Below are 26820 nucleotides of genomic sequence, written 5' to 3'. Positions count from 1 at the left end.
TCCAAAGTCTCCTAAAGCGGCTTTTGCTCCGGAACGGACGTGGCTAAAACGACATCCAGCTCCAACCCCAGCCAGAAGACGGTCCGGCAAGGAAGCAAGGAAAGAGCGGCTTGTTTGGTTCCCCCCAACGCTTGGATTGACCTCCAACTAACTGATCGGAGCTTATAGAGCAGGGGTCGGCAACCTCGGCTCTTTTATGACTCGTGGACTTCAACTCCCAGAATTCCTGAGCCAGCATAGCTGGCTCAGGAATTCTGGGAGTTGAAGTCCACGAGTCATAAAAGAGCCGAGGTTGCCTACCCCTGTTATAGAGGACCGTGAGTGAAGGACTTGGCTCAGCGCCCGTCGGGTGGGCAGATCGCTTCGCCGCCCAGCTCGGAGGCGGCCAAGTGGGGCAGAACAAGGCGCTGTTAAAATTTCTGCCACCGGCAGTGATGGCGTTCTTGTGGCCTGGCTTTTCCGTGTCCGGTGCCGGGGAGGGAAGGCTTCCCTAGCCCCACCTTAGCCAGGGAGGGAGTGGAGCGGGTTGTGCGTGCTCTCTGCTCGAGAGGCAGAGATGGCGGGGCGCTGCCCTGGGGCGGGGATGGGAGGATTTAGGCAGGGAGGGTGACGCGTGAAAAAGGAGCCTCTTCCATGCTTTTCTGGCACCCTGGGAGACGAGCACCCTGCCATCTCAGGTAGTTTCCTCCTCCTCCTGCTGCTGCTGCTGCGTGTCTGAATCCACGCGAAGAGCACAGGTAGGTCGCTTGCTCAGATTCTTTAGGAGGCCGGGTGGCTCTTCAGACGCTGATCTTCTCCCGCAGTCAGGCCCTGCTCCCTGCTGCTTATTCGTCTCCTGCGGTGGAGCACCGCTGCTACTGTGTGGACCGTTTTTCACTCGGACCTAGCCACAACGCAGATCCCTGCCAGCTTTGGCCCAAGGGAGGGAATGAGAATGGGTCTGCGGTCCTTTCCTCTGGTGCCAAAACGTTGTGGCCCGGCCCTAGGTTGTAGTCTTAATTAAGGGATTAATGAACATATAGTTTGCCCACACCGAGTTGTTAAAAGTTAAGTTAACGGGACTCTGTGGCTTTACGCTGGCTAGAGACTGAGATAGGTAGAAATAGACTTATTCAGAATTTCACTCTCAGTCATGCTAAGCGGGTGGCCTTCAGCTGGTTACTATCCATTGGCCTTTCTTAACATGGTTAATGGGGGTAAAGACAGCCTTGAGCTGCTTAGGGGTAAAAGGAGAGGGGAGATAAATATAAATATCAAAAATGAGGACATAAAATTAGGCCATAATACTAGCCTTTCCCAATTTGGTGGCCTCAGACGTGTTGGGCCTCAAGGCCAATAATCTCCAGCCAGCAGGACTAAAGGGATGGGCTATAGAGGTATCTTGAGTACAGTAGCAGGTAAAAAAGTCTGTGCAACCTGAAGTGGATGATCCAGGGTACAATAGCCAGGGGAAGCAGTTTGGTAGGACTTTCCTTTCTCTTGCCCTTCCTTTCATTTGAAATTAAGAGTTTTGGAACCCAATGAGTCAAGCAGAAAAGCCATGAGTTTTGAAGTATTTTTGAATCCAAGAGTTAGTTCTGAGTAGCAGAAGAAACTGGAATTCTCAGCAAAAAAATCAGATCCCAGTTATTCCAATCTTTCTTCATTTCAGCTGTATGCTGTAAAATGAAAACAGGAGAATATAATTGCAGTTATTAAACAGAGCTTGGAAAATCTTACCAGCTGAGGGCAAATCATCCAGCGCTTAACAATAGATTTCTTGTCCCCCTCTTTGTAATAGGTAGATTTTTTGCTATTATATATTTACAAACCTAGAAAAAATACAGTAATTAAAAAGTAAATCACTTTACTATACTCAGCAAATCTTACTCCCTACCCCATTAAACTAGGAAGCTGAGTTCTTCAATATGAATCTATTATTGTTCCTTTGTTTTTATTTAAAAAATTTTCCCCCCTAAAACTGCTCTGTATTTTTCTTCTTCTTTTGCATTCAGTTAATAAAGACAAAATCAATACATAAATGCATTGCCTCATATATTCCCAACAATAAACAAAATTGTCAACATTTCACTTTCAAAGAAGATTTTTCTGTTTGATTAATAAAAACTCCCACATCCTGATGTCGATGCTGATAACATTCAAGTTCTTGGCAGCAGTACAAAATTGATCAACCAGTACCTTTTTCAAGGATGATTGTCCAGTTTCCCAATATATCCTGGTAGTTTTCAATCCAAGGTCTAATAAGGTTTGACCCTGCTCAGTTTTTTTTTTGGGGGGGGTGTCAGGGGAAAAGATCAGAGCTGGAAGCTTCCATCTGTTAGATCCCTTCATTCTAGTTAAAATATTTTGGTTCTTTGGTTCTTTGTAAAATTTATTGGCCACCCATCTTACACCAGGTAACTCTGAGCAGCTTACAAATGTACTGTAATTTGTTCTTTTATTAATTTTAAAATAGTGACAAGAAACGCCTGACAGTTCATATGCAATTTCCTGTTGCAATCCCAGCATTATCGCACATAAGCTCTTGGTATCACTGCCCTCTTCCCCCCTCCCCAATAGTGTTCCTCAGCTAATGTAGGGTTTCGTCTGTGAAAATTTTTTGTGCATTTTCTCACAAAACCTTTTCTCTTTTCTCTGTCTAGAGCATGTCAGCTCTTCTGAGGAGCCTGCTGGCTGCCTCAGAGAAAGCTGCCCGCATTGCCCAGCTATGTCGCCAAGAGGAGGCCCTCTTCAGCCTGCTCATTGAGGAGAAGAGAGGTGCGGACAAGAATAAGAAGTTCTTGCAGGACTTCAAGACATTGGCAGACGTGCTAATCCAAGAAGTCATCAAACATGACGTGGGAAAAGAGGTAGCTGCTTGGGGAAGGGTCCTCTTTGTAGTGAGAAGCATAATAAGGTGTTGTGTAGAAGATTGGGCCGGATCGTAGAGGATTTAAGCTCTTTTCCTCTCCAATGTCACTCAAAGGGGCTTTTCTATTTACTCTAAACCCTCATATTCTAAAGTGTTTTATTCTAAAGACAAATAGCAACAGAAAGTAATAGCTAAACCTATTGCATTTGCAAACGTAGGAGCAGTATTGAGTGCAGTAGCTGTTCTCATGTTCTCCCAAATTCTTCACACATCATTTCTGAGTCCTCAAATAACCATGTAAAGTTGGTCTGCATTATTCTTACATCAGAGCGGAGGCAGTAAAGCAGACATGTCAAACTTGTGACGTTACATGACGTTGCGTGATGTATCGGAGCTTTTTCCCCATTGCTAACAATGGGGTGGGCGCGGTTTCGTCGTGAGGCGTCCGACACGTGGGCTGGCGGTTTGACACCCCTGCAGTAAAGGCTTAGATATGCTGATTTGCTTAAGAGAACATTACATTCCTGGTTGAGCTAAAATGGTTATAGCCAAGATTATTATTCTTCCGTCCTCACTTGCTTTGAAGTGAGATGCCAGGACTAGGGACTCCAAACTGCCTGGGATTGATGTGACATGCAGCTGTCTCCTTCTCATCCAGAGGATCAACCTGAAATGGGACACAGTAGAATCATTGAGCCCAGAATAGCCGTAGCCTGGATCAGACTTGTCAGCTTGGTTAAGTTGTGTTTTCCTCTTCCTTCAGTTCCACTTTTCTTTCCTTACCCCTTCTCACTGTTGTTCACAGTTTCCAGAACTACAAGATCACATTTGCGGCGAGGAGTCCAACAAATTTGAAAATGGCCTTGGTGAGTAATCAGCACAGGGAGGAGAAAATACCAGCGTATTCTCTAAAATAACTTTCCCCAACTTGACTCCTTTCAGATGTGCGGGATTAAAATTTCCTTCTGGCACACTGGCTAAGTATTTTGTGAGTTCTTGCCCCATTACCTCTAGTGGAAGCTAGATAGGGCCAGGTTACCCTTCTGACATGCTTGATCCTCTTTTCCATTAATCAAGTCATTCTTTCACTTCCAGCTCCATTTTCTTCAGAGAAATATTTCCATAATCTGTCCTAGGCTTACTCTGATGGCTTCTTGCAAGCTTTGCCCCTACAAAGATGTCTACTCTTTATAAGAATCCTAGAAAATTGCAGAGAGACTTGGAGAAAATATTTTAGGAGACTTTCCATTTCAGCAAGAGTACTACCTAGTATCATATGAAGGAGGAACATGCCCTAAATGTTAGCTGTCACATTAAATATACAATAAAATGCCTGGTGCCAGGAAATTTTTTTCCTTCTAATTCATAGCCATTTTCTTATTTTCCTTTCTAAGACAATCTTCTTCATGTTAATGACCTTCAGATGAATTAAACTGCTATAATTTCCATTATTCATTCACAGAGAATATGTCTAATGCCTCTATTGGGTGGGATAATTGTTAGTGGTAAAGTAATATTTTTACAGTGTGCCAAGCGGCAGATTGCCCTATAAGGGCAAAAAAGGGCAAGGCTCCTGTAGATTTTTACATTGCTCTGGAGTAGAGGAAATTATCAATAGTCTTCTTTACTACCAAAAAATACTGCATCTTCCTTCTTTTAAGTGTTTGTCAGAAGAGCAGAAATCCTGCATGCTGTTACATCTGATTATCTCATTTCTCTTTATTTTTTTAAGTCACATCTTAAAAAACTAAAGATAAATATTATTGATGTAAACCATCCTGGGTGTCCGGTGCGAAAAATCAAGACCACATGTTAAGTTCCAGTTAAGCTGATTTATTGCTTGTGTCTATATACAAGAATCTAGTAGTCAACTAACCATCAGCACTAAATTGATGCTAGATAACAATTCAAGAGGGGTTGGACTTAGGCTGCTTGATGCCTCTCTTGACTCCACTCCCAGGTTCTGGATGTCCTTCTAAATCGGGCTACACTACTGTTTAACCCAGTTGTAAATTGAGATTGACTAGCTAAAAGCATATATCCTACATCTCACCCAATCTTTCTTCATGTGGGCTGTAGCAGCACAGATAGTGGTGAGAAAGGACAAGCCATAACTCAAGGAAACTTCTCCATCATTATGGGCATTCTTAGAGAGCCTCTGATAAGCTTCTAATGAAGCTTTAAGAGTTCCTCTCAGAACTGTCTAAGAAGTGTGGCATTAAAATAATTCTCATCGCTTGCCTTACATATAAGACTCTTTGAGAATAAATGCGAAAGATCCCCCTGATCAGTAGAGGGACCCTCTTGAACAGTCTCTGAACTTTATTTGCCTTTGCAGGTGAGATTGTAGTGGTGCGGGTTTGCCCCACCCAACAAGAAACTGCTACCCTGTTGCAGAAAGTCCTGGATCGGAAAGAAACAGCAGCTGAATTGTTGGCAGCTGCTGTTCATCAGGAAGTAGTGCTTTCCGACCCAGCATTGGACAATGTGGCTGTGACCATCTCGACTGACAGCTTGGCTGTATGGATTGACCCCATAGGTAAATGGAATGGGAGATGAAGGTTGGGCATCGGAAGCCATATCTATATCTATAATATCTATAATACCATCAAACATCCACATCTGCCTATCCCAGGTCCCTGGTAAGGACTCGATAGGTAGACAAAAGTGCCAAATCCAGTCTGAACATCTGGCTGACTGTGCGATTAATAATAATAATAATAATAATAATAATAATAATAATAATAATAATAAAAAATAATAATAATAATAATAAATAATAATAATAATAATAATAATAATAATAATAATAATAATAATAATAATAATAATAAAAAAGTTGGAAGGGACCTTGGAGGTCATCTAGTCCAACCCCCTGCTCAGGCAGGAAACCCTATAACATTTCAGACAAATGGCTGTCCAGTCTCTTCTTAAAAACTTCCAGTGTTGCGAGCATTCACAGCTTCTGGAGGCAGGTTGTTCCACTGGTTAATTGTTCTAACTGTCAGGAAGTTTCTCCTTAGTTCTAGGTTGCTTCTCTCCTTGATTAGTTTCCATCCGTTGCTTCTTGTCCTGCCTTCGGGCGCTTTGGAGAATAGCTTGACTCCCTCTTCTTTGTGGCAGCCCCTGAGATATTGGAACACTGCTATCATGTCCCCCCTCGTCCTTCTCTTCATTAAACTAGACATACCCAATTCCAGCAGCCGTTCCTTATATGTTTTAGCCTCCAACATTGAGCCCAACATTTTTCTTGCTAAGCAAGACAGTTGTTAAGTATATTTTGCCCCATTTTACCTTTCTTGCCACAATTGTTAAGTGAATCACTGCGGTTTTTAAGTCAGTAACATAGCTTCACTGTTAAATGAATCTGATTTCCCCACTGACTTTGCTTGTCAGAAGGTTGCAAAATGTTATCACGTGATCCAGGGACACTGCAACCATCATAAATAAGAGTCAATTGCCAAGCATCCAAATTTTGATCATTTGACCATGGGGATGCTGCAACAATCATAAGTGTGGAAAACAGTCATAAGTCGCTTTTTCAGTGACATTATAATTTTGAAGGGTCACTAAATGAACTGTTGTAAGTTGAGAACTAGCCGTATGTGGCATAGACTGGAATATATAAAAGAGAGTTGAGGACTCTCACATCCAGTCTTGTTCCAAACCATTTGTGATATTCTGTCTTTCCAGGTGTCATTTCCTAGCCTGTATCCAATATATCTTGATCAGGCATAGAGTTGATATTATTTTTATAGTCTGTTCTAGTGGGCATTCTGACACCTATTGTTCCAATGTGGAGTCTTGCTGAAGGAGTGAAGAAATTCTCCCTTTCCTTCTTCTCTCTTTTCAGATTCCACTAATCAGTACATTCGTGGGTATGGCAATGTGATGCCTGTGAATGGCATCTATCCATCTGGACTTCACTCAGCGCTTGTGCTGATAGGAGTATACAACCGTCATTCGGGTGAGCCCATCCTTGGCATCATCAATGAGCCTTTTTTCCAGGAGGAGCTGCCAGCACACAGGTAACAATAGCCCTGTGGCTCAGTCTTGCCTACGTGGACCAGGTTGGCTCTCCCACCAATTATAAAGGACTTAGCCCTGGAATTCTTTTTATGTTCTTTTTATGGTACACCAACATAGATGGAGATGAAAGATGAAGCAGACTGAAGAGGGCAACTATGGCTCCTTTACAACCTGTGGATTTCAACTCCCAGAATTCCTGAGCTAAGCCAGGAATTCTGGGAGTTGAAGTCCACAGGTCATAGTTGCCCATCCCCGGCCTGGAAAATGGCTTTGAAGGACAGAGGAATAGCCGTTATCAAGGTAATGATCAGACAACTGCAGCTTGAGCCCATTTTGAGAAACTAATGTTTCACATAAGTCTCTATGGAGATTCTCAGTCATCCAGGTCATAGTTATCCCAAAGGTGTTTTTTCACAAGGCAACTGGACTTTCTTGTTTTTCTTTGAAGACGCTTCACTTCTCATCCAAGAAGCTGAGGAAGCTTCTTGGATAAGAAGCGAAATGTCTTTAAAAGAAACAAGAAAGTCCAGTTGCCTTGTGAAAAAACATCTTTGGGCCTCCTTAGTTCATACAGATAAAAGGCAGCGGGGGGGCAGGGGGAGGGAGCACATTCAGACTTGCAAAACCTGCTTGCTATATCTGTAACAATAAGAGTTATCCTATCTGGCATTGGTTTCTTAGTCTGATCTACCTTATACGGCTGACACAGACTTAGTACATGATTGTTCTGGAACTGTTTCTTTTCCCTTATACTGCCCTTGAGTTGCCTGATGATCTTCTAGCACATGCCTGCCAAGGGAAACCATCCAGTCATAGACTTTAGAGGGGAAAATTACCGCAGGCTCCATTTATACAGACGGGCTTATCCAGAGAACAATCCCTGTTTGAAATGATCAGATGAATCAATATTTTTCATTCAAAGGAGACAAATGAATCAAAATGTAATCCCAGGAGGTATAACAGCATTTTATATTGCTCACGACATATGCTCTTGTTTACTATGACTTCAGTGGGCATAAAACAATGGATACAAGAGTTATATTGGTATAAGATGCGATGGGGGAGGGGAAAAGAAAGGGGAGCTCGAATGAACATTCATCCTTGGGCTTTTCAGAGCTTTTACAATATGTGCCTTTTGCTACACCTAAGGAATGGCCCACACATTGCCATAGGTTTAGCACAGCTGCCACGAAAATCAGTTACTGTATAAAAATACTCCAGCATGTGGTTCCTGTAATCTTTCCTTTGCCTCCAAAAAGATCTGTCCGTCTTCCTGTCCCAACTCACCTTTTCCAACTAAGCAAAAGCACTGCTGCTTCCAATCCTTGCATTCTCCTTGTGCAATATTGACAGCCACCTCAGTTACTAATTCCCTCAAGGGTTTTTCTCAGTATAATCATTACGGTATTATGGTTGGTTGCACAGCCAGCCAGATAGTAACACTGGATTTGGCATTTTTATCCACCTGTCGAAGTCCTTCCAAGGACCTGGAGTAGGCCGATGTGGTTGGATGGCGTTAAAGGTGCCATTGCAGGATTTAAGCTGTTCCAAGTAAAGCTGCTTTTTGCAATTGACTGATTTTGTCGATGCTGATAGTGGTGCTTCAGAGGTCTTTGGATTGCACTCAAGGCGCCTATTCTTCCTCGTACTATTTTTGCTGTCTTTATATTATTCTCCCTTTTTAACATATAACCCAAGGTGGCAAACGTATCTAATTTTCTTGCCCTCCTACTTTCCCCACAACAGCAGTCCTGTGAGGTAGGCTAGGCTGTCAAGTCCTTCCAAGGACCTGGAGTAGGCCGATGTTGTTGGATGGTGTTAAAGGTGCCATTGCAGGATTTAAGCTGTTCCAAGTAAAGCTGCTTTTTGCAATTGACTGATTTTGTCGATGCTGATAGTGGTGCTTCAGAGGTCTTTGGATTGCACTCAAGGCGCCTATTCTTCCTCGTACTATTTTTGCTGTCTTTATATTATTCTCCCTTTTTAACATATAACTCAAGGTGGCAAACGTATCTAATTTTCTTGCCCTCCTACTTTCCCCACAACAGCAGTCCTGTGAGGTAGGCTAGGCTGAGAATGAGTAACTGCCGTGTCACCTCTGTCGTCTTAATGTTACGTAATGGTGGGGCTTTTCCTAGCACAGCTATCCTGAACCTTTCTCTTTGGCAGGTGGCAGAGCAAATACCATTGGGGCATTTCCTATGGAAGCACCAAGCTAAGCTCGCTGAGCCATCCCCAGCGGCAGCCTTCCCCCTGCGTGGTGCTGAGCAGCAACGAGACAACCGTGTTGCAGAAAGCGCTGGCCCCACTATACGGTGAGAAGCTCTGCTTTGCTTCAGGTGCTGGCTACAAGATGCTCTGTGTCGCCCTCGGCCTTGCTGATGCTTATGTACTTTCGGAAGGCAGTACCTTCAAGTGGGACTCGTGTGGCCCCCATGCCATTTTGAGAGCCCTCGGGGGAGGCATCGTTGATCTTTCAGCAGCCCTGCAGGTTTGGCGTGCTGGGCAACACCAGAATTTGCCCGAACTGACCTATAACAAGCCCATAGAGGGCGCTGTGGGTGCTGAGCGCTGGGCAAATCAAGGAGGGCTTATAGCCTATGTCTGCCACGAGCATCTCGAGGCTGTGATGGTCACACTAGCAAACGCAGCCCCCATCAGTGCAAATTAGTGGGAGCATTTGCCTGTGTATGAGGAGAAGAAGGCAGTCTCTAAATGAGAAAGGATATGGTTCTTATTTTTTTTTTAAATGGACCAATCTGATGTTTATGGTGGCAGTATGCCAACCCTAGGATAGCAATGGTACAAATGCCATGCTTTTGGCCTCCTGCTTTTCATGCCAGCTGCATCAATAAAATCCCTGCTTTTCATGCAGACAGGCAGTAGGGGAAATATTTTTTGAATTGTTCCCCTTCTGCTCTTCTTGGTGTATCATTTTTCTTGCATGGGTAATGTGTATCATACATAGCAAACATGCATTGGGACCATTAAATAATCTCTGTTTAGGTACCCTCATGTTAAGCATGGGACACAACTCAAGATTTCTTTCTGCTGCTTTCTGGATAGGCACAATTTTTGCAAGGCTTTTGATACACAGACCAGAAGTCCTGGTGGCGCAGTGGTTAAAGTGCATTATTGCAGGCAAACTCTTCCCATAGCTGTCTTCCTGACAGGGCTCGAGGCTGACTCAGCCTTCCATCCTTCCAACGTTAGTAAAATGAGGATCCAGATTGTTGGGGTCAATATGCAAATAATGCTTCTACATTGTAAACCGCCCAGAGAGTGCTGTAAAACACTACGGGGCAGCATATAAGCTGAAATGCTATTGCTTGAGCTGTAAGGACTCTAGGATTTATGATCCTGCTTCATGTTAAGAAGCAGGGTTAATTTGCCTTTGGGTCCCTTTTAACACTGTGAGGAGTTGCTACAGAACTTTATTTAAGCTAAAGTCATTTTCCCTTAGAGCAGGGGTCCCCGACCTGTGGGCCGTGGCCCACTACTGGGCCGCGGCTGCTTGGCCACCGGGCTGCATGAAGGGATGGCCAGTGCACGCGCACACGCTCATGCACTCACCCCTCCACACTTGCGCTAGTGCCTCTCTGAGCATCCCAACGCTAGCGCCACCCCACCCCGAGCATCCCACCACTGCCAGCGCCGTCCTAAGCATCCCACCGGCACTAGCGCTGCCCCACCCCTGAATGTCCCACCGGCATTAGTGCCACTCTGCCCCCGAGCGTCCCACCAGCACTAGTGCCCGCCCATAGCATTCCACCAGCACTAGTGCCACCCCATTTGCAGCCCTCGTGCCTGCGCAGCCCTCATTTGCATGTGCGCAGGCACTCGAGTGCGGCCATTTGCATGTGTACATGCACTCACGCACAGCCATTTGCATGTGCACATGCACTCACGCACAGCCCATTTGTGTGTGCACGCACAGGGTTCATTTTTGTGCACGCACAAATTTTTGGGCAGCCAAATCAAAAAGGTTGGAGATCTCTGCCTTAGAGGAAACTCTGAGAATTTTAGTTCTCTGGAAGGGGACCTGAGATTATTATTAATTTATTATTATTAATTTTATTTGTATACCGCCCTTCTCCCGGAGGACTCAGGGCGGTGAACAGGGCAATACATATTAAAAAACAAGATACAAAAATTAAAAACGATTAAACAAATGCCCATGAATAAGTTAAAACACATTAAAAATAGATTAAAACAGATTAATACAACCCAACCCCATCCCATCAGGCCAGGCCAGCTTGTTCAAAAAGGTAGGTTTTGAGATCGCGCCGGAAGGAGCGGAGGTCAGGCGCCATCCGGGGCTCAACTGGAAGATGGTTCCATAAATCCGGCGCGCCCACAGAGAACACCCTCCCCCTGGGGGCCACCTGTCGACATTCTTTGACCGGTGGCACCCTGAGGAGGCCCTCTCTGTGGGAGCGTACTGGGCGGAGGGAAGTTGACGCCGGCCGCAGGTGCTCCCCAAGGTATTCCGGACGCATGCCATGTAGGGCTTTGTAGGTCATTACCAACACCTTGAATCTCACCCAGAAGACAACTGGAAGCCAATGCAGCACGCGGAGCAGAGGTGTAACATGGGAGTGTTGGGAAACTCCCAACACAACTCTCGCAGCTGCATTCTGTACCAGCTGGAGCCTCCGAGTGGTCTTCAAGGGTAGCCCCATGTAGAGAGCATTGCAGTAGTCCAGATGAGAGGTCACGAGGGCGTGAGTGACCGTACGTAAGGCATCCCGGTCAAGATAGGGCCGCAACTGGCGCACCAGGCGAACCTGGGCGAAGGCTCCCCTAGTCACAGCTACTATATGGTCTTCTAGAGAAAGCTGTGAATCTAGGAGGACTCCCAAGTTGCGAGCCCTATCTACGGGGGGTAATAACTCACCCCCCATAGAGAGAGATGGGATCTGTAATAGGGAGATTCTAAGGGAAAAGTCATGGCATATGAAAATAAGTAAAATTGCTATACATGTGAACATGTACTGCAATTTGGGGATTTTTCTTCCAGGCCACTGTCCTATGAATTTATAATCTATCTTTTGCAATCAAGCGTGATGGAAATTCTTTCAAATTAATCAAAGCAGTTACCTGAGGGTCTTCTACTGTATATATTTGTGAAATATATTTTTAAACAAACACTTTTTAAAAATAAAATATATTCTGCAAGTGACAAAAGAAACATTAAGTATTCATTCAGAGAGGAAGGGAAGGATGCAGGTCAGTATTCAGCCAAACATTTCTTTTTTGCCATCCATATTTCCTTGGCATCTAACTAACTCTTATAAACAAAAACCATCAACTGTTAAATTCAGGTATTGGGACTACATTCATTAAATGAAAGCTAAATCAAATTACAGATTTAATGTAGGTAATGATTTAAAAATAGAAATGGATTATGAATCATCATTGCAATGTACTGATTTTGTAAAGTATATTTTCATTTTTTATAAAGAACTTGCAGTGGTTTTTTTACAATATATCTAAAATTGAAATTGTAAAGATCATTCTCAGAATTTTTTTTCCATACATTTTGTCTGGTATATTTTTTTCTATACATTTTATCTGGTATATTAAATAACATAATATTATAATAATATTTGAAAATATTGTACTAACTTATCTTCTATTATTCTACTATGATAATTAATTTAAAATTGGTTATTTTAGGATAGCCATTATTATAAAGGCATTGGCAAAATACTCCATTAGCTGAGCTGCTTTTTTAATATTAATAAACATTATTTAACCACAGGAGAAAGAATCTAGTTATGCTAGATGTTCTCCACAGCTACCTCTGTCCTCATCAATGCACCTTTAGGACTAGGCTCAAGAATGGCATCAGTTTCACACAGGCCATGATTTAACCATGGTTTGTCCAAGCCACAGTTAGCTGAGTTTACACAATACAAGACTCCATTAATACATTTTTAAATCTAGAATAGCTGAGTTCGCACAATACATTAAGTCACTGTCAAAGGTAAAATAGGGCAGCTAAATATATGCAGTCCCATTACCAAAGCAATCCAAGGAGGTAAAAGACAAAAGACTCCTGAAAGACATGATTGTTTGTAAGCAATCGTGATTATCATGCTGAGAATTGGATTTTCACTCACACAGAGATTGGGTACATGAAATAAGATTTTTATAAACTCTCAATTCCCAGTACTCTCCATACCGTAAGTAGGGAAAGTTACATATGGCACAAATTAAGACTGGTAACCTAATTTACACTTTGTTGGTTGAAAAACATTAGGAGATTGATCAAAGCCATGATGGGTGGTAGAGGTCAGGGTTGGTCCATCTGGTTGATAACCAAGCCATATAGAAGATTTGTAAGAAGAAAATATTATAAATTAAATGTAATAAATGAAATAAAATAGATATGCATCTGGGAAACTGAAAGGAGCAGGATGTAACAGACCTGCATGAAGAAGCCTGATTTCGTGGAATGCAGGGATGTGAAAGTTTAGATTTAAATATACCTAAATGAAATTTGGGTCAGAAAATATGAATTGGTGCTACTGTGAGTGCGTATGAAAGTAGAAATGCATAGGTTGGCAACTGGTGTTAACCATATCTTATGTTTCAGCAAATGGGGTAATGAAAGAACTGGAAATTGTTTGGGAGAGAACGGTCCAACATTCGGCATGAATGTGATCCCAGGGAAAATTTATTCTGCTAGGTGATGTGAATGGATGAATGGAACAAGATGACAGAGCTCAGAAAAAAATAATTCTGCCATTTGGAGGCCTAGGAGTAAGTGAGAACAGTGACTCATTGGGGAGTATCTACTTAATGAAAGGTCTGGTTTGACTAAGTCCATTCATCCATACACATAGAAAAGGAATGAATCAAAAAGCAGAATTAGTACAGGATAATGAGACATTCTGAATGTGAGAGCAGTCCTTTATTTGGTGCTGTCAGGAATGGATTTTGAAAGAATAATATAAGAAAAAAATATAACTTATATATGAAATGTATTAGATTACCGTCTCAACACAGTAAACAGAAAGACAAAAGAGGTTGTGAAAACTGCTGGCATTCTGTTATCAGAAAATATAGAAAGGAAACGTTCAGTAGAGTGATGAAGTAAAAGAGGCTGTGGATGTGGAAAAAAATGCATCAATTGTAATAGAATAACTGTTGCAAAAATGAGAATGAAAGAAATATATCGAACACAATGTATAGGGCTAGAAAGATAATTGCAAAGATGTAGTCAACAAAAAGAATGATTAAGATCTCAAGAAGATCAGGTAGAGGTAGTTTAATGTAAACATAAAGAACACTAAACAAGAAGCCTTGAGCAGAGGAATGGGAATTAAAAATAAAGGGGATGGAATGGTTTAGAATGCGAGTGAAATTAGAGAATGCTGGAATGACATGAAAAAGAAATTAAATGCAAAACATGTCTGTGTCCCAGAAAGAACTAATGCAGAATACTGGTGAGGCTGCAGGTATAAGAAGCAGTTCTCAGAAATGAAAGAGAAATCTCACATCCCGACTCAATATTATTTAAACAAGAGACAGATAGAAATTGGGCCTCCTACTGAAAAGGAGGTGTAGTATATCAGTTGCTTGAAGGTAGTGGAGGACAATCAACGAGATAGATCAGTGAGTATGTAAATATTGGGGCTGGTTTGGAAAAAAACAGCAATTGTCAAAATTCTTTTGTAATGACATTACTGTACAATAAACTACGGTAATTTAACTGCAGTTCATGAGTCCTGCTATCCTTATGTATTTGATTCCTGAGTGCCTGTCAGGTGAAGCCTGACAGAAAAGCAAAAAGCATGTAACTGAAGAAATGTTAAAGTTTGTTAACGTTCACATAACACTTCTGCAAAAGTTACTTGGGGAAAGGCTGTACGACTGGGTATAAAGCTTGCATCCATGCCTCAGGACTAGAAAATAATATAGTTACTGTTTTCCTCCAAAAAGGACAAGATAAAATGAGTGAAAGCAAAAACTACAGATGGGTTAGTTAGCCCTAGGAAAGCATTTGGTAGAATTCTAATGGAGTGAGTACCAGAGGCTACAATGAGCAAAATTTACAAAGTGCAATGGGGCTTTATGCTACATAAGTTTTGATTTTCAACAGGCTATTGAGAAATAAGTGAAGAACAGTATTTTGCCTAAATATAGGCAAATGCAATGACAGAATGGGCACAAGGATGTCATTACTCAAAATAACAAGACTTCTTGGTTTTACATGACCAGATTGTAAGTGTTTAATGGTATTTGCATGTCGGCATCACCACATACATATAATTATTTTGATATCATAATTATCTTAAATGGACTCCAGAAGATGGTAGAGGACAGGAAGGCCTGGAGGAACGTTGTCCATAGGGTCGAGATGGGTCGGACACAACTTCGCAGCTAACAACAACAACAACAATCATTATTTCCTGCAGGTGAAACTGAGTTGAAGGTTGGTTTGCTAAATACAAAATAAAACAGACACAAGGATAAAGTACGTATGATGTCCTCTTGGGGTTTTAATGTATTTATGTATAAAAGTACAATGCTGAGCTGCCCACCCCATTGCTGGCAATGCAAAGAGTCGCAATACGTCACCACACGTCACGTGACATGGTGAGTTTGACACCTTTGTAATACATGGATGTTTGTGGTTATGTTAAAAGTATATTAGTTTTGAATGTGATGGTAAATGTACTTTTATATGTAGAGAATCCAAATGGTTTGTCGCAAATAGTAGATTGCAGTAGATTATATGATGCAACATGGGGTAGAGATCTGAAAATTATTGTATCAAACTCCAAAGCAATTAAGTTTGACAGGGAAAATGGAGATAATGATTCCAAATTATAAATAAATGGTAGAACCTCTCCCTTTCCCTGAGAATGTGCTTATATTGGCAGAAGGTTTATTGAAAATAAAAAATGGGTACAAATGCTGATAGAAAAGTAGCAGGTAATATGGTCTTTTTGAAGAATGAGTATTGGTTGAAAGAAATGCCAATGGATTTGTATAAGAGCATAATATTTCTGTCCACTTTGTTATATGAAGTGAGTGTTGAGTATATCAGACAAAATATTGATTTCTTCGATTTATATCAAATGCAGCATACACAATGTTCTTTCCTCCTGTTTTCCTCACAAGCCTGCAAGATGGGTTGGCTGAGAGAGTGTGAGTGGTCTAAAGTAACCTAGCAGGTTTTCCATGCCTAAGGGAACTTACTAACCCCGACACCAAACTGGTTGTCAAAAATATATATATAATTGCAAGTTGAATGCAGTTGGAATGGGATACTTAAGAAGGAAATTGTGGCTAAATAAGAAGAGATTGGGTTCAGAGTGCATTGGGGCTGAATGAATAAGTAAGGAGTGAAAAAGAAGTAGATTGGGATAGTTTGGTCCTACAGAAGTAATGAATGAAGATCAAATCACAAAAAAAGCAAAGAGATCAGGAAAGAGAAGACTACGTGCGTTCTGATTTATGGAAGCCCTGAAAAGATGAAAAACAGTAAAAACTAAAGTGAAAAAAGTGTAGGAAGCAGATAGAAACATGGATGGATGGAAGCAAGGATAGTTTGCAGGGTTTTAAAGGTATGGAGCAGAATAATAAACGTTAGTTTAAACTGGATTTATTTATTCAATCAATTTATATAGCTACTATTCACACATTCATGGCATGGTGGCTTACAATTAAACAATAACAAAACATCAAAAAATAAAGCAGCCATACAAGCAATACAATTTAAAACAAAATAATTAAAAAATATATAGTACAATCGCCAGGGAGAGCACATCCATTCAAGAAGAGTACTGTACAGCCATTTTATGGGCCTCATATCTTCCTCCGATTTCCTGGCCAGTCAGATGGAAAAGCCTGAAGGGCCATCAAGGTCAGAGCCAGGGATGGAATGATTTTATTTACTAATTTGTTTCTTTGTATCCTGCCTTTATTATTTTTACAAATAACTCAAGGTGGCAAACATATCCAACACTTCTTCCTTCTCCTATTTTCTCCACAACAGCAACTCTGTTATGTGCGTTGGACTGAGAGAGGATGATTGTCCCAAGGCCACCCAACTGGCTTTCATGGCTAAGGCGGGACTAGAACACAGAGATTCCCACTTCCTAGCCTGGTGCCATAATCATTAGATCAAACTGGCTTCCATGGGGTGGATTTAATTATAGGATTTAACTGTTTCATGATGTTTATTTCTTTTGCTGATTCGAGCTCTTTTTCTGTGTGCAAAGAGTTGCTTATCCTAAGAAGCAGTATTATAAATACTGTCATCGCAGTGGTATGAGTAGACATGTAGTTATTTAGATACAGTACAGAATGCTTTCCTTTTAGAAGTAACTTGCACACTTTGCCTTTAGATGGCACCAATGTTCTTTCAGGTTGGGTGGTAACTAAGCAGCAGCGGAACTGAGGGTTTCCTCCATCATTTAATATCTTGTACTATAGAGCTGGCTTGATTCCAACTTTATCTACTGCATGAAAAGGGGAAATGTAAACAGGAAAGTGGATGCAATCTGCTCTGCTATAAACAATTACAGGGAACTATTTATTTATAAAATACAATTAATGGGTAGTGTAAAGTGAGATGACGTGCTTTTATACTGAGGGGATGCTAGATGGGAGGGGGTATGTATTTTTAGCATTTAGTACATTGAAAGTCTCCTTTTTTAAAATACATATTAAACAGCAAATGCAATAGCTAAATAAGATTACGGACTTCAGATCTTTTCCCTTCTTGGGTCAACTTTAGAATGAGCATGGCTGCAGCCATGTTTTCCTTCTCATTTCTAACTGACACATAATATGGAGGGAGGGGGGTTGCCAGGCATTGCGCTAGACCAGTGGTGGAGAACCTATGGCCCACCTCTCTGTGGGCACGTACACCGTCGCCCCAGCCTCGCCTCCCCCTGCAGCCCCCTCCTCACCAGCAGCCCCCCTGGAGGAGCGTTGCCCCCGGGCGTGGCCCGCACAAAGCAGCACAGCCAAGCACATGGCAACCTTGCAGCAGCGACAAGACTCTGCCCTCGCACTCCATTGCGCGCAGATGATGCTGCGGGGTGTGGGCAAAGACCGTGGCCATGGCAGTGCTGGGTTGCCTGAGCCATCTGCTGCGGCGTGGAAGCGGTGGGTGGCCCTGAGGGTGGGGCGGAGTGGGGGTGGGGCGGTTTTGCGGCACTTGGTCTCTAAAAGGTTCACCATCACTGCACTAGACAAAACAGACTGTCTCTATCGGACTTTATCTCATGGGAACCAAGGTCATCGGCTGCTCCCGAGACTGCGGGCTAGGCGTTTCATGAGAAGCCTGCCAACAAGCTGTATGGAGAAACATAGTTGCTTGCATAGCATTAGCTTTAGGGGTGAGATTTTTTAACTTTGCATTGGGGAATTGTTATGCAAGCCTCGGAGTTCTGCTTTATTTGTCTCTGTCTGTCAGAACCTTGACATCTTGATGATCTTGAAAAGACGAGCAGAGTTAGGTTTGGCTACTACTCAGGTGGGAAATCACCACCAAGTTTATAGGTCAATTGGGAAGTAAAAAAATGGCAAACCATTTCTGGATTTTAGCCAAAGAGTCATGGGCATGAAATCACTAGATGTGAAGGCGACTTGACTACTTTACTGTATACCAATTTGGTCTAGTGATTAAGATACCAGGCTAGAAACCAGAGGGTCATGAGTTCTAGTTCTGCCTTAGGCATGAAAGTCAGCTGGTGACTTTAGGCCAGTCCCTCTCTTTCAGCCCAACTCACCTCACAGGGTTGGTGTTGTGGGAAAAATAGGTGGAGGATGGAGTATCAGTTTAGGTTTGGCACCTTGAATTACTTATAAAAATAATAAAGGTGGAATACAAATAAATGAAAGAAAAAAATAATATTGTTAATCAGCTGGCTTGGAAGAAATTATAGAAAGCTGCTTCACTGGCAGTCTTTTTGGCTAAAATGCTGTTTTAAAATACAGACCATAAACAATGTGCTTGTAGTTTCAAGTGAAAGCTATTCAATATGCTGGCAGACAAACTGCTTTGTGCTCTTTTTAAGAGCAATTCTGGCAGCCGCAGATGAGAACATTTGAAGTGAGGATTGTTGGCAAAGAGTTTCAGCAAAGGTTCAGCTAATGCAGATTAATTGCCCCACAAAAGGCTGTATACAAAGGTAGACAGCATGTAACTGGCATTATCTGTATGCATTTGGATCGACTTTTGTTAGGGGATGAGAGAGAAAAAGATTCTGAACAAGATATCTAGGCAGTGACCAGGGGAAAAGAGACAAATTTAATTACAGGTAGTCCTCAACTTACAACAGTTCAGGATAGTCCAGTGGTCTTGTCCAGCTAAAATAGAGCTGGAACTCACAGTGAGGAAAGGTGCTTATGTTTCACTGTTTTTGTCTATGCAATCATTGGGGAAGGAAGCAGGAGGTAAGGATTCTGTAATAACTGCTGGGTTTTAGTTAAATACTTATTTTTATTTATTTATATGCCATCTCCCCTCAAGACAGAAAACATTTGAAGGAGTTGTTTATTAAATTGAGGGTTTTCAAATAGGGAAAAAATATCCCCCACCCCTCATTATTTTACTCATATACAGTAGCTGTCTTTAAGAAGCACAATTTTGCCATTTCACCTGGGCTGGCTTTTAAAAATTCATGTAGACTATTGCCTTTATTATAAATTAAGTTCTCTTCAGCGCAGGAGGAGAAGAATGTGCCAACAGTCCTTGCTGATGATTAGGACTGCCAGATACAAAGCACTCTTTTGAGGAGCCTTAAGAATTTAGTAATGAAAAGTATGTGTGTGCTTTAGTAACTAGGAGACAAGTAAAATGATATAGTAATTAAACAAGAGGTAGTGGGAAAGTTGGGGAAACTGTAGCCAGAGTTGCAAATAAATTAAAGCTAGCTCTGCTTGAATAATGGTTAAATTGTTACAATATTTTGGTAATTTCATATCTATTGAGCCCTTGAGCCTACAGCAGCGGTGGCAAACCTATGGCACGCGTGCCAGAGGCGGCACGCAGAGCCCTCTCTATGGGCACATGCGCCATTGCCCCAGCCCCACCTCTCCCCATGGCCCCTTCCTCACCAAGAGCCCCACTAGAGGAGAGTCATCCCCGGGCACAGCCCGCATGGCGCAGCACAGCCAAGGACATGGCAGCCGGGCAGCAGGGACAAGACTCCTCCCTCACCCCATCACGCGCAGATGCTGCTGCAGGGTGCAGGCGGAGGGCGTGGCCACTATGCCGCTGCAGGACCACCTGGGCAATCTGCGGCAGGCCATGGAGGTGGTAGGTGGCCCTGCGGGTGGGCAGGGTGGGGGGGCAGGACGGGAGGTGGTGGGGTGGGGCTGGCTGCGGTGGGGACAGGGGTGGAGCGGGTGGGGCAAGGGGTGGGCGGTTTTGGGGCACTCAGTATCTAAACGTTTCGCCATCACTGGCCTACAGCAAACCTATTAGAGTTGGGATGCTGGACGCACAGACAATAAAATGTAATCAGACAAATGGATCTATCTTTGCAAGCTTTCTTTTGGTGAGACAATGTTGTGAATCCAGAGATGATGTCAGAGACGATGGAGTGAATTAACTCAAAAAAATAGCATAATGGATTGAATATACTTGGATAATGTTCACCATTTTAAAAAGAGATGTCCCAAAGTTTTAAAATTGAGCATTATTTTTAATCAAACTATTAGCCTCAGAGTTGAACCATTCCCAGCAGTCTTCATAATACCCTCTATAGAAAATGAAGTTTTCTAATTTAACATATGATAGGAGTATTTTAAAGTCATAGCCTCAGTTTCTGTGCAAAAGCAAATGAGTATATTATAAGAATTATGCAACTGAAGGATGTGGGTATCTTTGTATTTACTGGTGCTAAATTTGTAAAAAAAAAATTAGGAATCCAAGATAGAAAAGCATATAAGTAGAAGAGGGTGCTTGAGAATGAGGCCATTTATCAGAAGACTGGAGCTGAGGTGGAAGTGGAATTTGCAAAACAACAAATCACCAAGTAATGGGTGAAATACATGCACACACACAAATACAGAAACAAAGTTCTAGTATGGTTAAATCAAATCCTGAATCTAAATTCCATCAAGATACTGTGGGGTAATTTGATTCAGGCACTGCATCCAAGAAACCCCTCAAGTATTGCCCAGTTGAAAAAATTCTGTGTAGAGAAATGGGGAGGGGGAATCCTCTCAGTAGCTGTCAAGAGAATAGTAGTTACACCTGCTTGAGGTTATTTCTGCCAAAGGGAGCAATACCTGGTACTAGAGCCAAAGATCTACTTACTGTTTTCATAGAAAGAAATGGCATATCTGTTCATTTTTTGTTAAAGAATCGATTGCAGGTCATTTTTTTCATAGTTTTTTTTAAAATTACATCACTTTATATATTTGAATGAAGATAAAATATTAGTTCGTCCACATAAGTTAAAAGAAAAAACTTTAAATGGGGTGTACTCTTTTTTACATGACTGTATATACTTCCCCTTTAATTAATAAAATGGCTTACGTTAATACAGATGTTAGGGTTTTTTTCCAAATAATGTGCAGTTTATGAAACCTTAAAAGGTAAAGGTAAAGGTTCCCCCGCACATGCGTGCTAGTCGTTTCCAACTCTAGGGGCCGGTGCTCATCTCCGTTTCAAAGCTGAAGAGCCAGCGCTTGTCCGAGGACATCTCCGTGGTCATGTGGCCGGCATGACTAGACGCCAAAGGCGCACGGAACGCTGTTGCCTTCCCACCGTAGTGGTCCCTATTTTTCTACTTGCACTTTACGTGCTTTCGAACTGCTAGGTTGGCAGAAGCTGGGACGAGTAACAGGCGCTCACTCTGTTACGCAGTACTCGGGATTCGACCCAGCAAACTGCTGATCTTCTGATCGACAAGCTCAGTGTCCTAACCCACTGAGCCACCGCGTCCCTTGAAACCTTACCACCGTTTTATTTAGCAGATTAGATGAAGATTTTAGTCATTTTTCTCCCCTTCTTTCTCAATTTCTAGAAATAAGAAATCCCAAGTAATAATCTTGTCAAAAGCCTGTTTGAATAAACAGTTATGAAATAAATTTTACCGTTACAGATGGTAAAACATGTTATCAAGAAGGAACCGGGCAAATTCTGACAAAGCTAAACAAAAATATTTAGCCTAATTTGCTAGACTTTTGGGAGGGCGGATTCAAGAAATGCAAACACGCTGAGTCAAAACACTGAAAACACTGCCTTCTGTTTTCTTATGTAATTCGGTAATTAAACGACTGGCTGTCACAAACCCCTGTCCACTATTCAGACCAATGTTGAAGAAAGTTCAGTATTTTGATTGTTGTTATTGTTATTCTTTCAGTTTTACCTTCTCCTATAATTAGCGAAGCAGTAGGCGTGAGCCTAGATCAGGGGTAGGCAACCTTGGCTCTTTTATGATTCGTGGACTTCAACTCCCAGAATTCCTGAGCCTACCCCTGGCCTAGATGGACTCCAGAAGATGGTAGAGGACAGGAAGGCCTGGAGGAACGTTGTCCATAGGGTCGCGATGGGTCGGACACGACTTCGCAACTAACAACAACAACAACAACATAATTAGCGAGCGTTTTGGGGGGGTTTTTTGGTAAAAGAATTGCTGAGCCCTGTGGAATAGAGCACGGGTGTCAAACTCGCCGCGTCACGTGACGTGTCATGACGTATGGCGACTTTTTTTTTTTGCATTGCCAGAGTCGGGGTGGGTGCGTCCTCCGTCTGATGCAACCGGCCCACGGGCCGGCAGTTTGTACCTCTCTTGTACTGCTGGTTTAATGAACCCGTTCGCAATTTAGGAGGATTCTTGGGAATGCATCTCCCTTGCATGAGTGACAAGAGAAAGACTAGTCCAGGGGTAGGCAACCTCGGCTCTTTTATGACTCATGGACTTCAACTCCCAGAATTCCTGAGTCAGCATAGCTGACTCAGGAATTCTGGGAGTTGAAGTCCATGAGTCATAAAAGAGCCGAGGTTGCCTACCCCTGGACTAGTCCATTGAGAACATTAAGGGGGGGGGAATAGGATTTTATAATACGTAAGAATAATGAAGCAATGCGTCTCTCCTCAACTTCCTGCCCCAGAGCTACGAATTCGGAGTGATGCAAACCTCGCCCCGCCTCTCGTGCCGCCCGCTCAACACGCAGTCCACCCGTCAACAGTTAATTAGCTCGGCCCATCGAACGCGCAGCGAAGTCAGAACTCCTGTAAAGAAAGCCGTTGCTTAGTTTCATGATCTTGGAACGCTCGCTGCCCAATCAGGAAGGAGGGGCGCGGCTTTCTGCTTCTACCGTCTCTTCCTCCGGGAATCCGCTCTAATCAAAAGAACGCAGTCCCGCGGCTTATTGCGGACTTAGCTCCGCCTTCAGAATCTCATTCTCCAATCCGCTGGCGCGGAGGGGCGTCGTTTCGATCGCGCCCCGCCTCCTCGATCCATGACTGCAACAGCGGCGGGACTTCAGGGGCGGTTGAGTTAGCCGCAGTGCCATCCTGGTGCTTCTCGTGCTCCGGTCGATCCTGGAAAGCACCATGGAGCGGGGCACGGAGCGAGAAGCTGGGGCGGCCTCAGATCCGATTCCTTCCAACTCGGGATCGCGGTTGCCGGGAGGTTTCGGCTCTGCAGAAGCCTTGACGGCGCTAGGCGCGATCGGACGGCGCTTGCTGTGGCTGCTCCCCGTGTATCTGGCCGGTCGGGCGGGGCTCAGCGTGGGCTTCGTGGTCGCTGGCGTGGCCCTTTACATGGGCTGGCGGAGCCGGCGACTGAATAAGGAGCGATCGTTGCAGACTGCTGGAAAGGTCCTGGGCGATGAAGAGGTGTCGGTGAAGAGCGCCATGGATCTGGGCAGAAGCCTGGGTCGGAACGAGCTGCCCGCCTGGGTAAGAGTGCCGCGCCCCTGCCCGAAATGTATTAGTTGTAGGAATCCCCGTTTAGTAAATTGCTCCTTCCCCGGATGATCTTGCTTCTTGCATGGGACCTGCACCAAGCGCTAGCAACTAGCTAGGCAGCCTCTTAAGTTAGGAAGCGCTTCTTTAGCGTCCATGTACTTACGCATGATTTTAGTTCTCTCTTCCCCGTGAAAGAAGAATTTGGGCATTTTTTTTTAGCCCAGCTAGGCTGACGTTCCAGTGCAGCTTGAGGAAAGGAACCAATAAAAGTTACTTGCCCTCAGGCTGGTTTCCTGCCTTGTGCCTGTTCTAAAAGAGTGGCTGCGGCTGCAGCAAACAACAACAACAAAACACTGGCATCTGAAAGATAAACAACGATATTATAGGAAGATGTCTCAAAGAATGTTTAACATGCCCACAAAGTCTTGATTATTCTGGTGTATATGCTTTGACTCAATTATTGGTGACCAAAAAAGGGGAAGTCAGGAAAGAAATCTGATTTTCTAAAATAATTTTGTGGCTTGGAGGCTCTGTAAGTAGATCCATCTTATTTTAATTATAAATAAGGGAGCACACACTGGATTCTTTGAGGCCTCTTATTTAGGGTAAACCTAAATGGTTTCATCCTTTAGGTCAAGCTCTGAATCTTCTTTAGTGAACTGATTCTCAGCATATGCTGGGCCTCTATAACATTTGGGACTAGTATATATACTGAAAAAATGTGAGTGCATTGAGAACATGGAAGATTGGGGGGGGTTGCCCATTCATAAAAAAAACCCTGACATAATCAGTTGCAAATAACTAATTGACCAAAATGTGACTTGCCAGCCCCTTCCTCCAGAACCCTCCCTGCCACTTTGTCCTTTACCTGTATAGCAGAGCACATTTCCAAAGAGAGCACTGGGCTACTGCTGTCAACTATATTTTGTAGGTAGGAAAACATTTGGGGCCCCAAGATGTTCCTGGACATAAATATGATGCTGAGAGCTGGTTCTACATTTTAAATTTAAGGTAAAAAGTCAGGAAGCTTGGTGGACACTAAGGGAGAGGTTTATGGTACATTGTTGTCTCCAAGCAAACAGATTCACGGGTTCTGGGTTTCTGGGTCCTTCCAAACTTGACAAAAGAAACACACCTCTTGGATGTATGAATTTTTTTCACTTTGGTCAATGTGTAAATTTAATAAAAATATGGGCACAAAATGTCTTCTCCAAGCTATTTCTGCCTTCCCTTTTGCCTTATCAGTCTCCAGTATGTACTCCTGATGCAAATAGCCTTAGGCTAGTTCAGGGATCGGCAACCTGAAAAAGCAAAAGAGCCACTGGGAACCGGTTCCATCACACATAAAAAAAAGTGGGAGCCGCGCGCATGCGTCCACACATGCGCATGTGCAAAAACAAAACATTTTGCGCATGTGCAAAATGTTTTGTTTTTTGCACATGGGTGTGCGTGGATGCATGCGCGCGATTCCACTTTTTTTATGTGGACGCACCTGCACGCCGGCGGCGACGGGTCTCCCTGGTGACGGGCGCTGGGTTGCGGCACCTTCACCCCGGCCGCTGCCGGAGCCACCCCCCAGGACCTCCAAACTGCCGCTTGTTCGGAGAGGTGGGCGTGCAGCTCTCCATACCTTTGGAGAGGTGCGCACGCACCTCCGCTTGAACACCCGTTTGGAGACCTGCTGCCGCTGGTTTGGAAAGCTGCCGCGGCCCATTTGCAGAGCTACCGCCTTCGGTAGCTCTGCAAACGGGCCGCAGCAGCTTTCTAAACTGGCGGCAGCAGGTCTTCAAACCGGTACTGCCGCCGCCCATTCGAAGAGGTGCGCGCGCAGCTCTCCAAACCTTTGGAGAGGTGCACGAGCAGCTCTCCAAACCTTTGGAGAGGTGCGCGTGCACCTCCGCCCGATAACCCGTTTGGAGACCTGCTGCCACTGGTTTGGAAAGCTGCCGCGGCCTGTTTGCACAGCTACCGAAGGCGGTAGCTCTGTAAATGGGCCATGGCAGCTTTCCAAACGGCGGCAGCAGGTCTCCAAACGGGTACCGCCGCCGCCCGTTCCAAGAGGTGCACGCGCACCTCCGCCCATTCAGAGAGGTGCGCGCGCACCGGGCGACTGGGAGCCGCAGGAAACGGCTTAAAGAGCCGCATGCGGCTCCGGAGCCGCAGGTTGCCGACCTGTGGGCTAGTTCATATGCTATATGAAGATTCTGCTCAACTCTCTTTTATTGTTTTATTGTAGGGCTTAGAACAAAATAACATTAGTAAAAGGCTCTGGCCATATATGCATGCTTTTGTTGTTATTTTCAGTAATAGGAATCCCCGTCTAGGTAGCAGTAACTCTGGTAGCAACTCCGATTTCTTTTTCTGATTGTCTTTTCAGCAAGTCTCTTTAGATTAGGCTTCTCCAAACCAATCAATTCTATATGCGTTGGCCTTCAATTCCCAGAATTCTCAGTCAGAATAGAACAGAAATTTTGGGAACTGGAGTCATCAGCCTGGCATTTTCTTTGATTGTTGCTCTCTGTGGTAGAAGAATTAAAAGTTCTATCTGAATGGAAAGAGAAGTAAATTTCATCCTACGAATTGTTTGGGAGATCCATGCAAGCTTCTTTGTAGAGCAGTTGCTGCGTTTTTCTTGGACTTGTATCTTTTAATGTCACTTTTTCTATCTTCTGTCTCCAAAACACTCTTTTTTTTCACTTCCCCAAGTCTTTAATCTTTGGAAGGCTGTTGAAGGCATTTGAAATTTTGAGGACATGTTGCTGTGGGCCCTCCCAGGAAAAGATGCCCTGTGGCAAAACAGCTGTCACGGTGTGCACATAGTCTCTAAAGAGCCATTTAGCAGAGGGTCAACTGGCAAGTTCATTCACCCTCAATCAACCACTATTCCAGTCTTCCAACCCTGCTTACCTCTGTCTTTTGATGGGTGGAAGCAACAGACTCAGTTCCAAACAATACACTGGACTACAGCCACCCACAGTTTGTATATTTTATATACTACCTATGAAATGGTGGAAATAAGGATGATGTTATATGCTGATGCTTT

General features: G+C 43.4%; 2 protein-coding genes across 2 annotated transcripts in view; both read left to right on the top strand.

The window, feature by feature from the left end:
- Window positions 1–332: 332 nt before the first annotated feature.
- INPP1 (inositol polyphosphate-1-phosphatase) lies at window positions 333–15790 on the top strand. The gene is made up of 6 exons (XM_081315823.1): window positions 333–737; window positions 2645–2849; window positions 3657–3717; window positions 5190–5390; window positions 6705–6879; window positions 9050–15790. The coding sequence occupies exons 2-6, from the start codon at window positions 2646–2648 to the stop codon at window positions 9549–9551; spliced, it is 1143 nt and encodes a 380-aa protein (XP_081171949.1). The 5' UTR covers window positions 333–737; window position 2645; the 3' UTR covers window positions 9552–15790.
- A 7559-nt stretch (window positions 15791–23349) lies between these two features.
- ESYT1 (extended synaptotagmin 1) overlaps window positions 23350–26820 on the top strand; it is an 83749-nt gene continuing 80278 nt past the window's right edge. The window contains exon 1 of the mRNA XM_081317277.1: window positions 23350–23768. Within this exon, the coding sequence (XP_081173403.1) occupies window positions 23421–23768 (348 nt within the window). The 5' untranslated portion in view covers window positions 23350–23420. The remainder of the gene's footprint in view (window positions 23769–26820) is intronic.

This window comes from Vipera berus, assembly GCF_964194415.1.
Source record: "Vipera berus genome assembly, chromosome: 2".
Lineage (NCBI taxonomy): Eukaryota > Metazoa > Chordata > Lepidosauria > Squamata > Viperidae > Vipera > Vipera berus.
The sequence above is the reverse complement of the archived record's forward strand: the minus strand, read 5'-3'. Positions and strand labels throughout refer to the sequence as shown.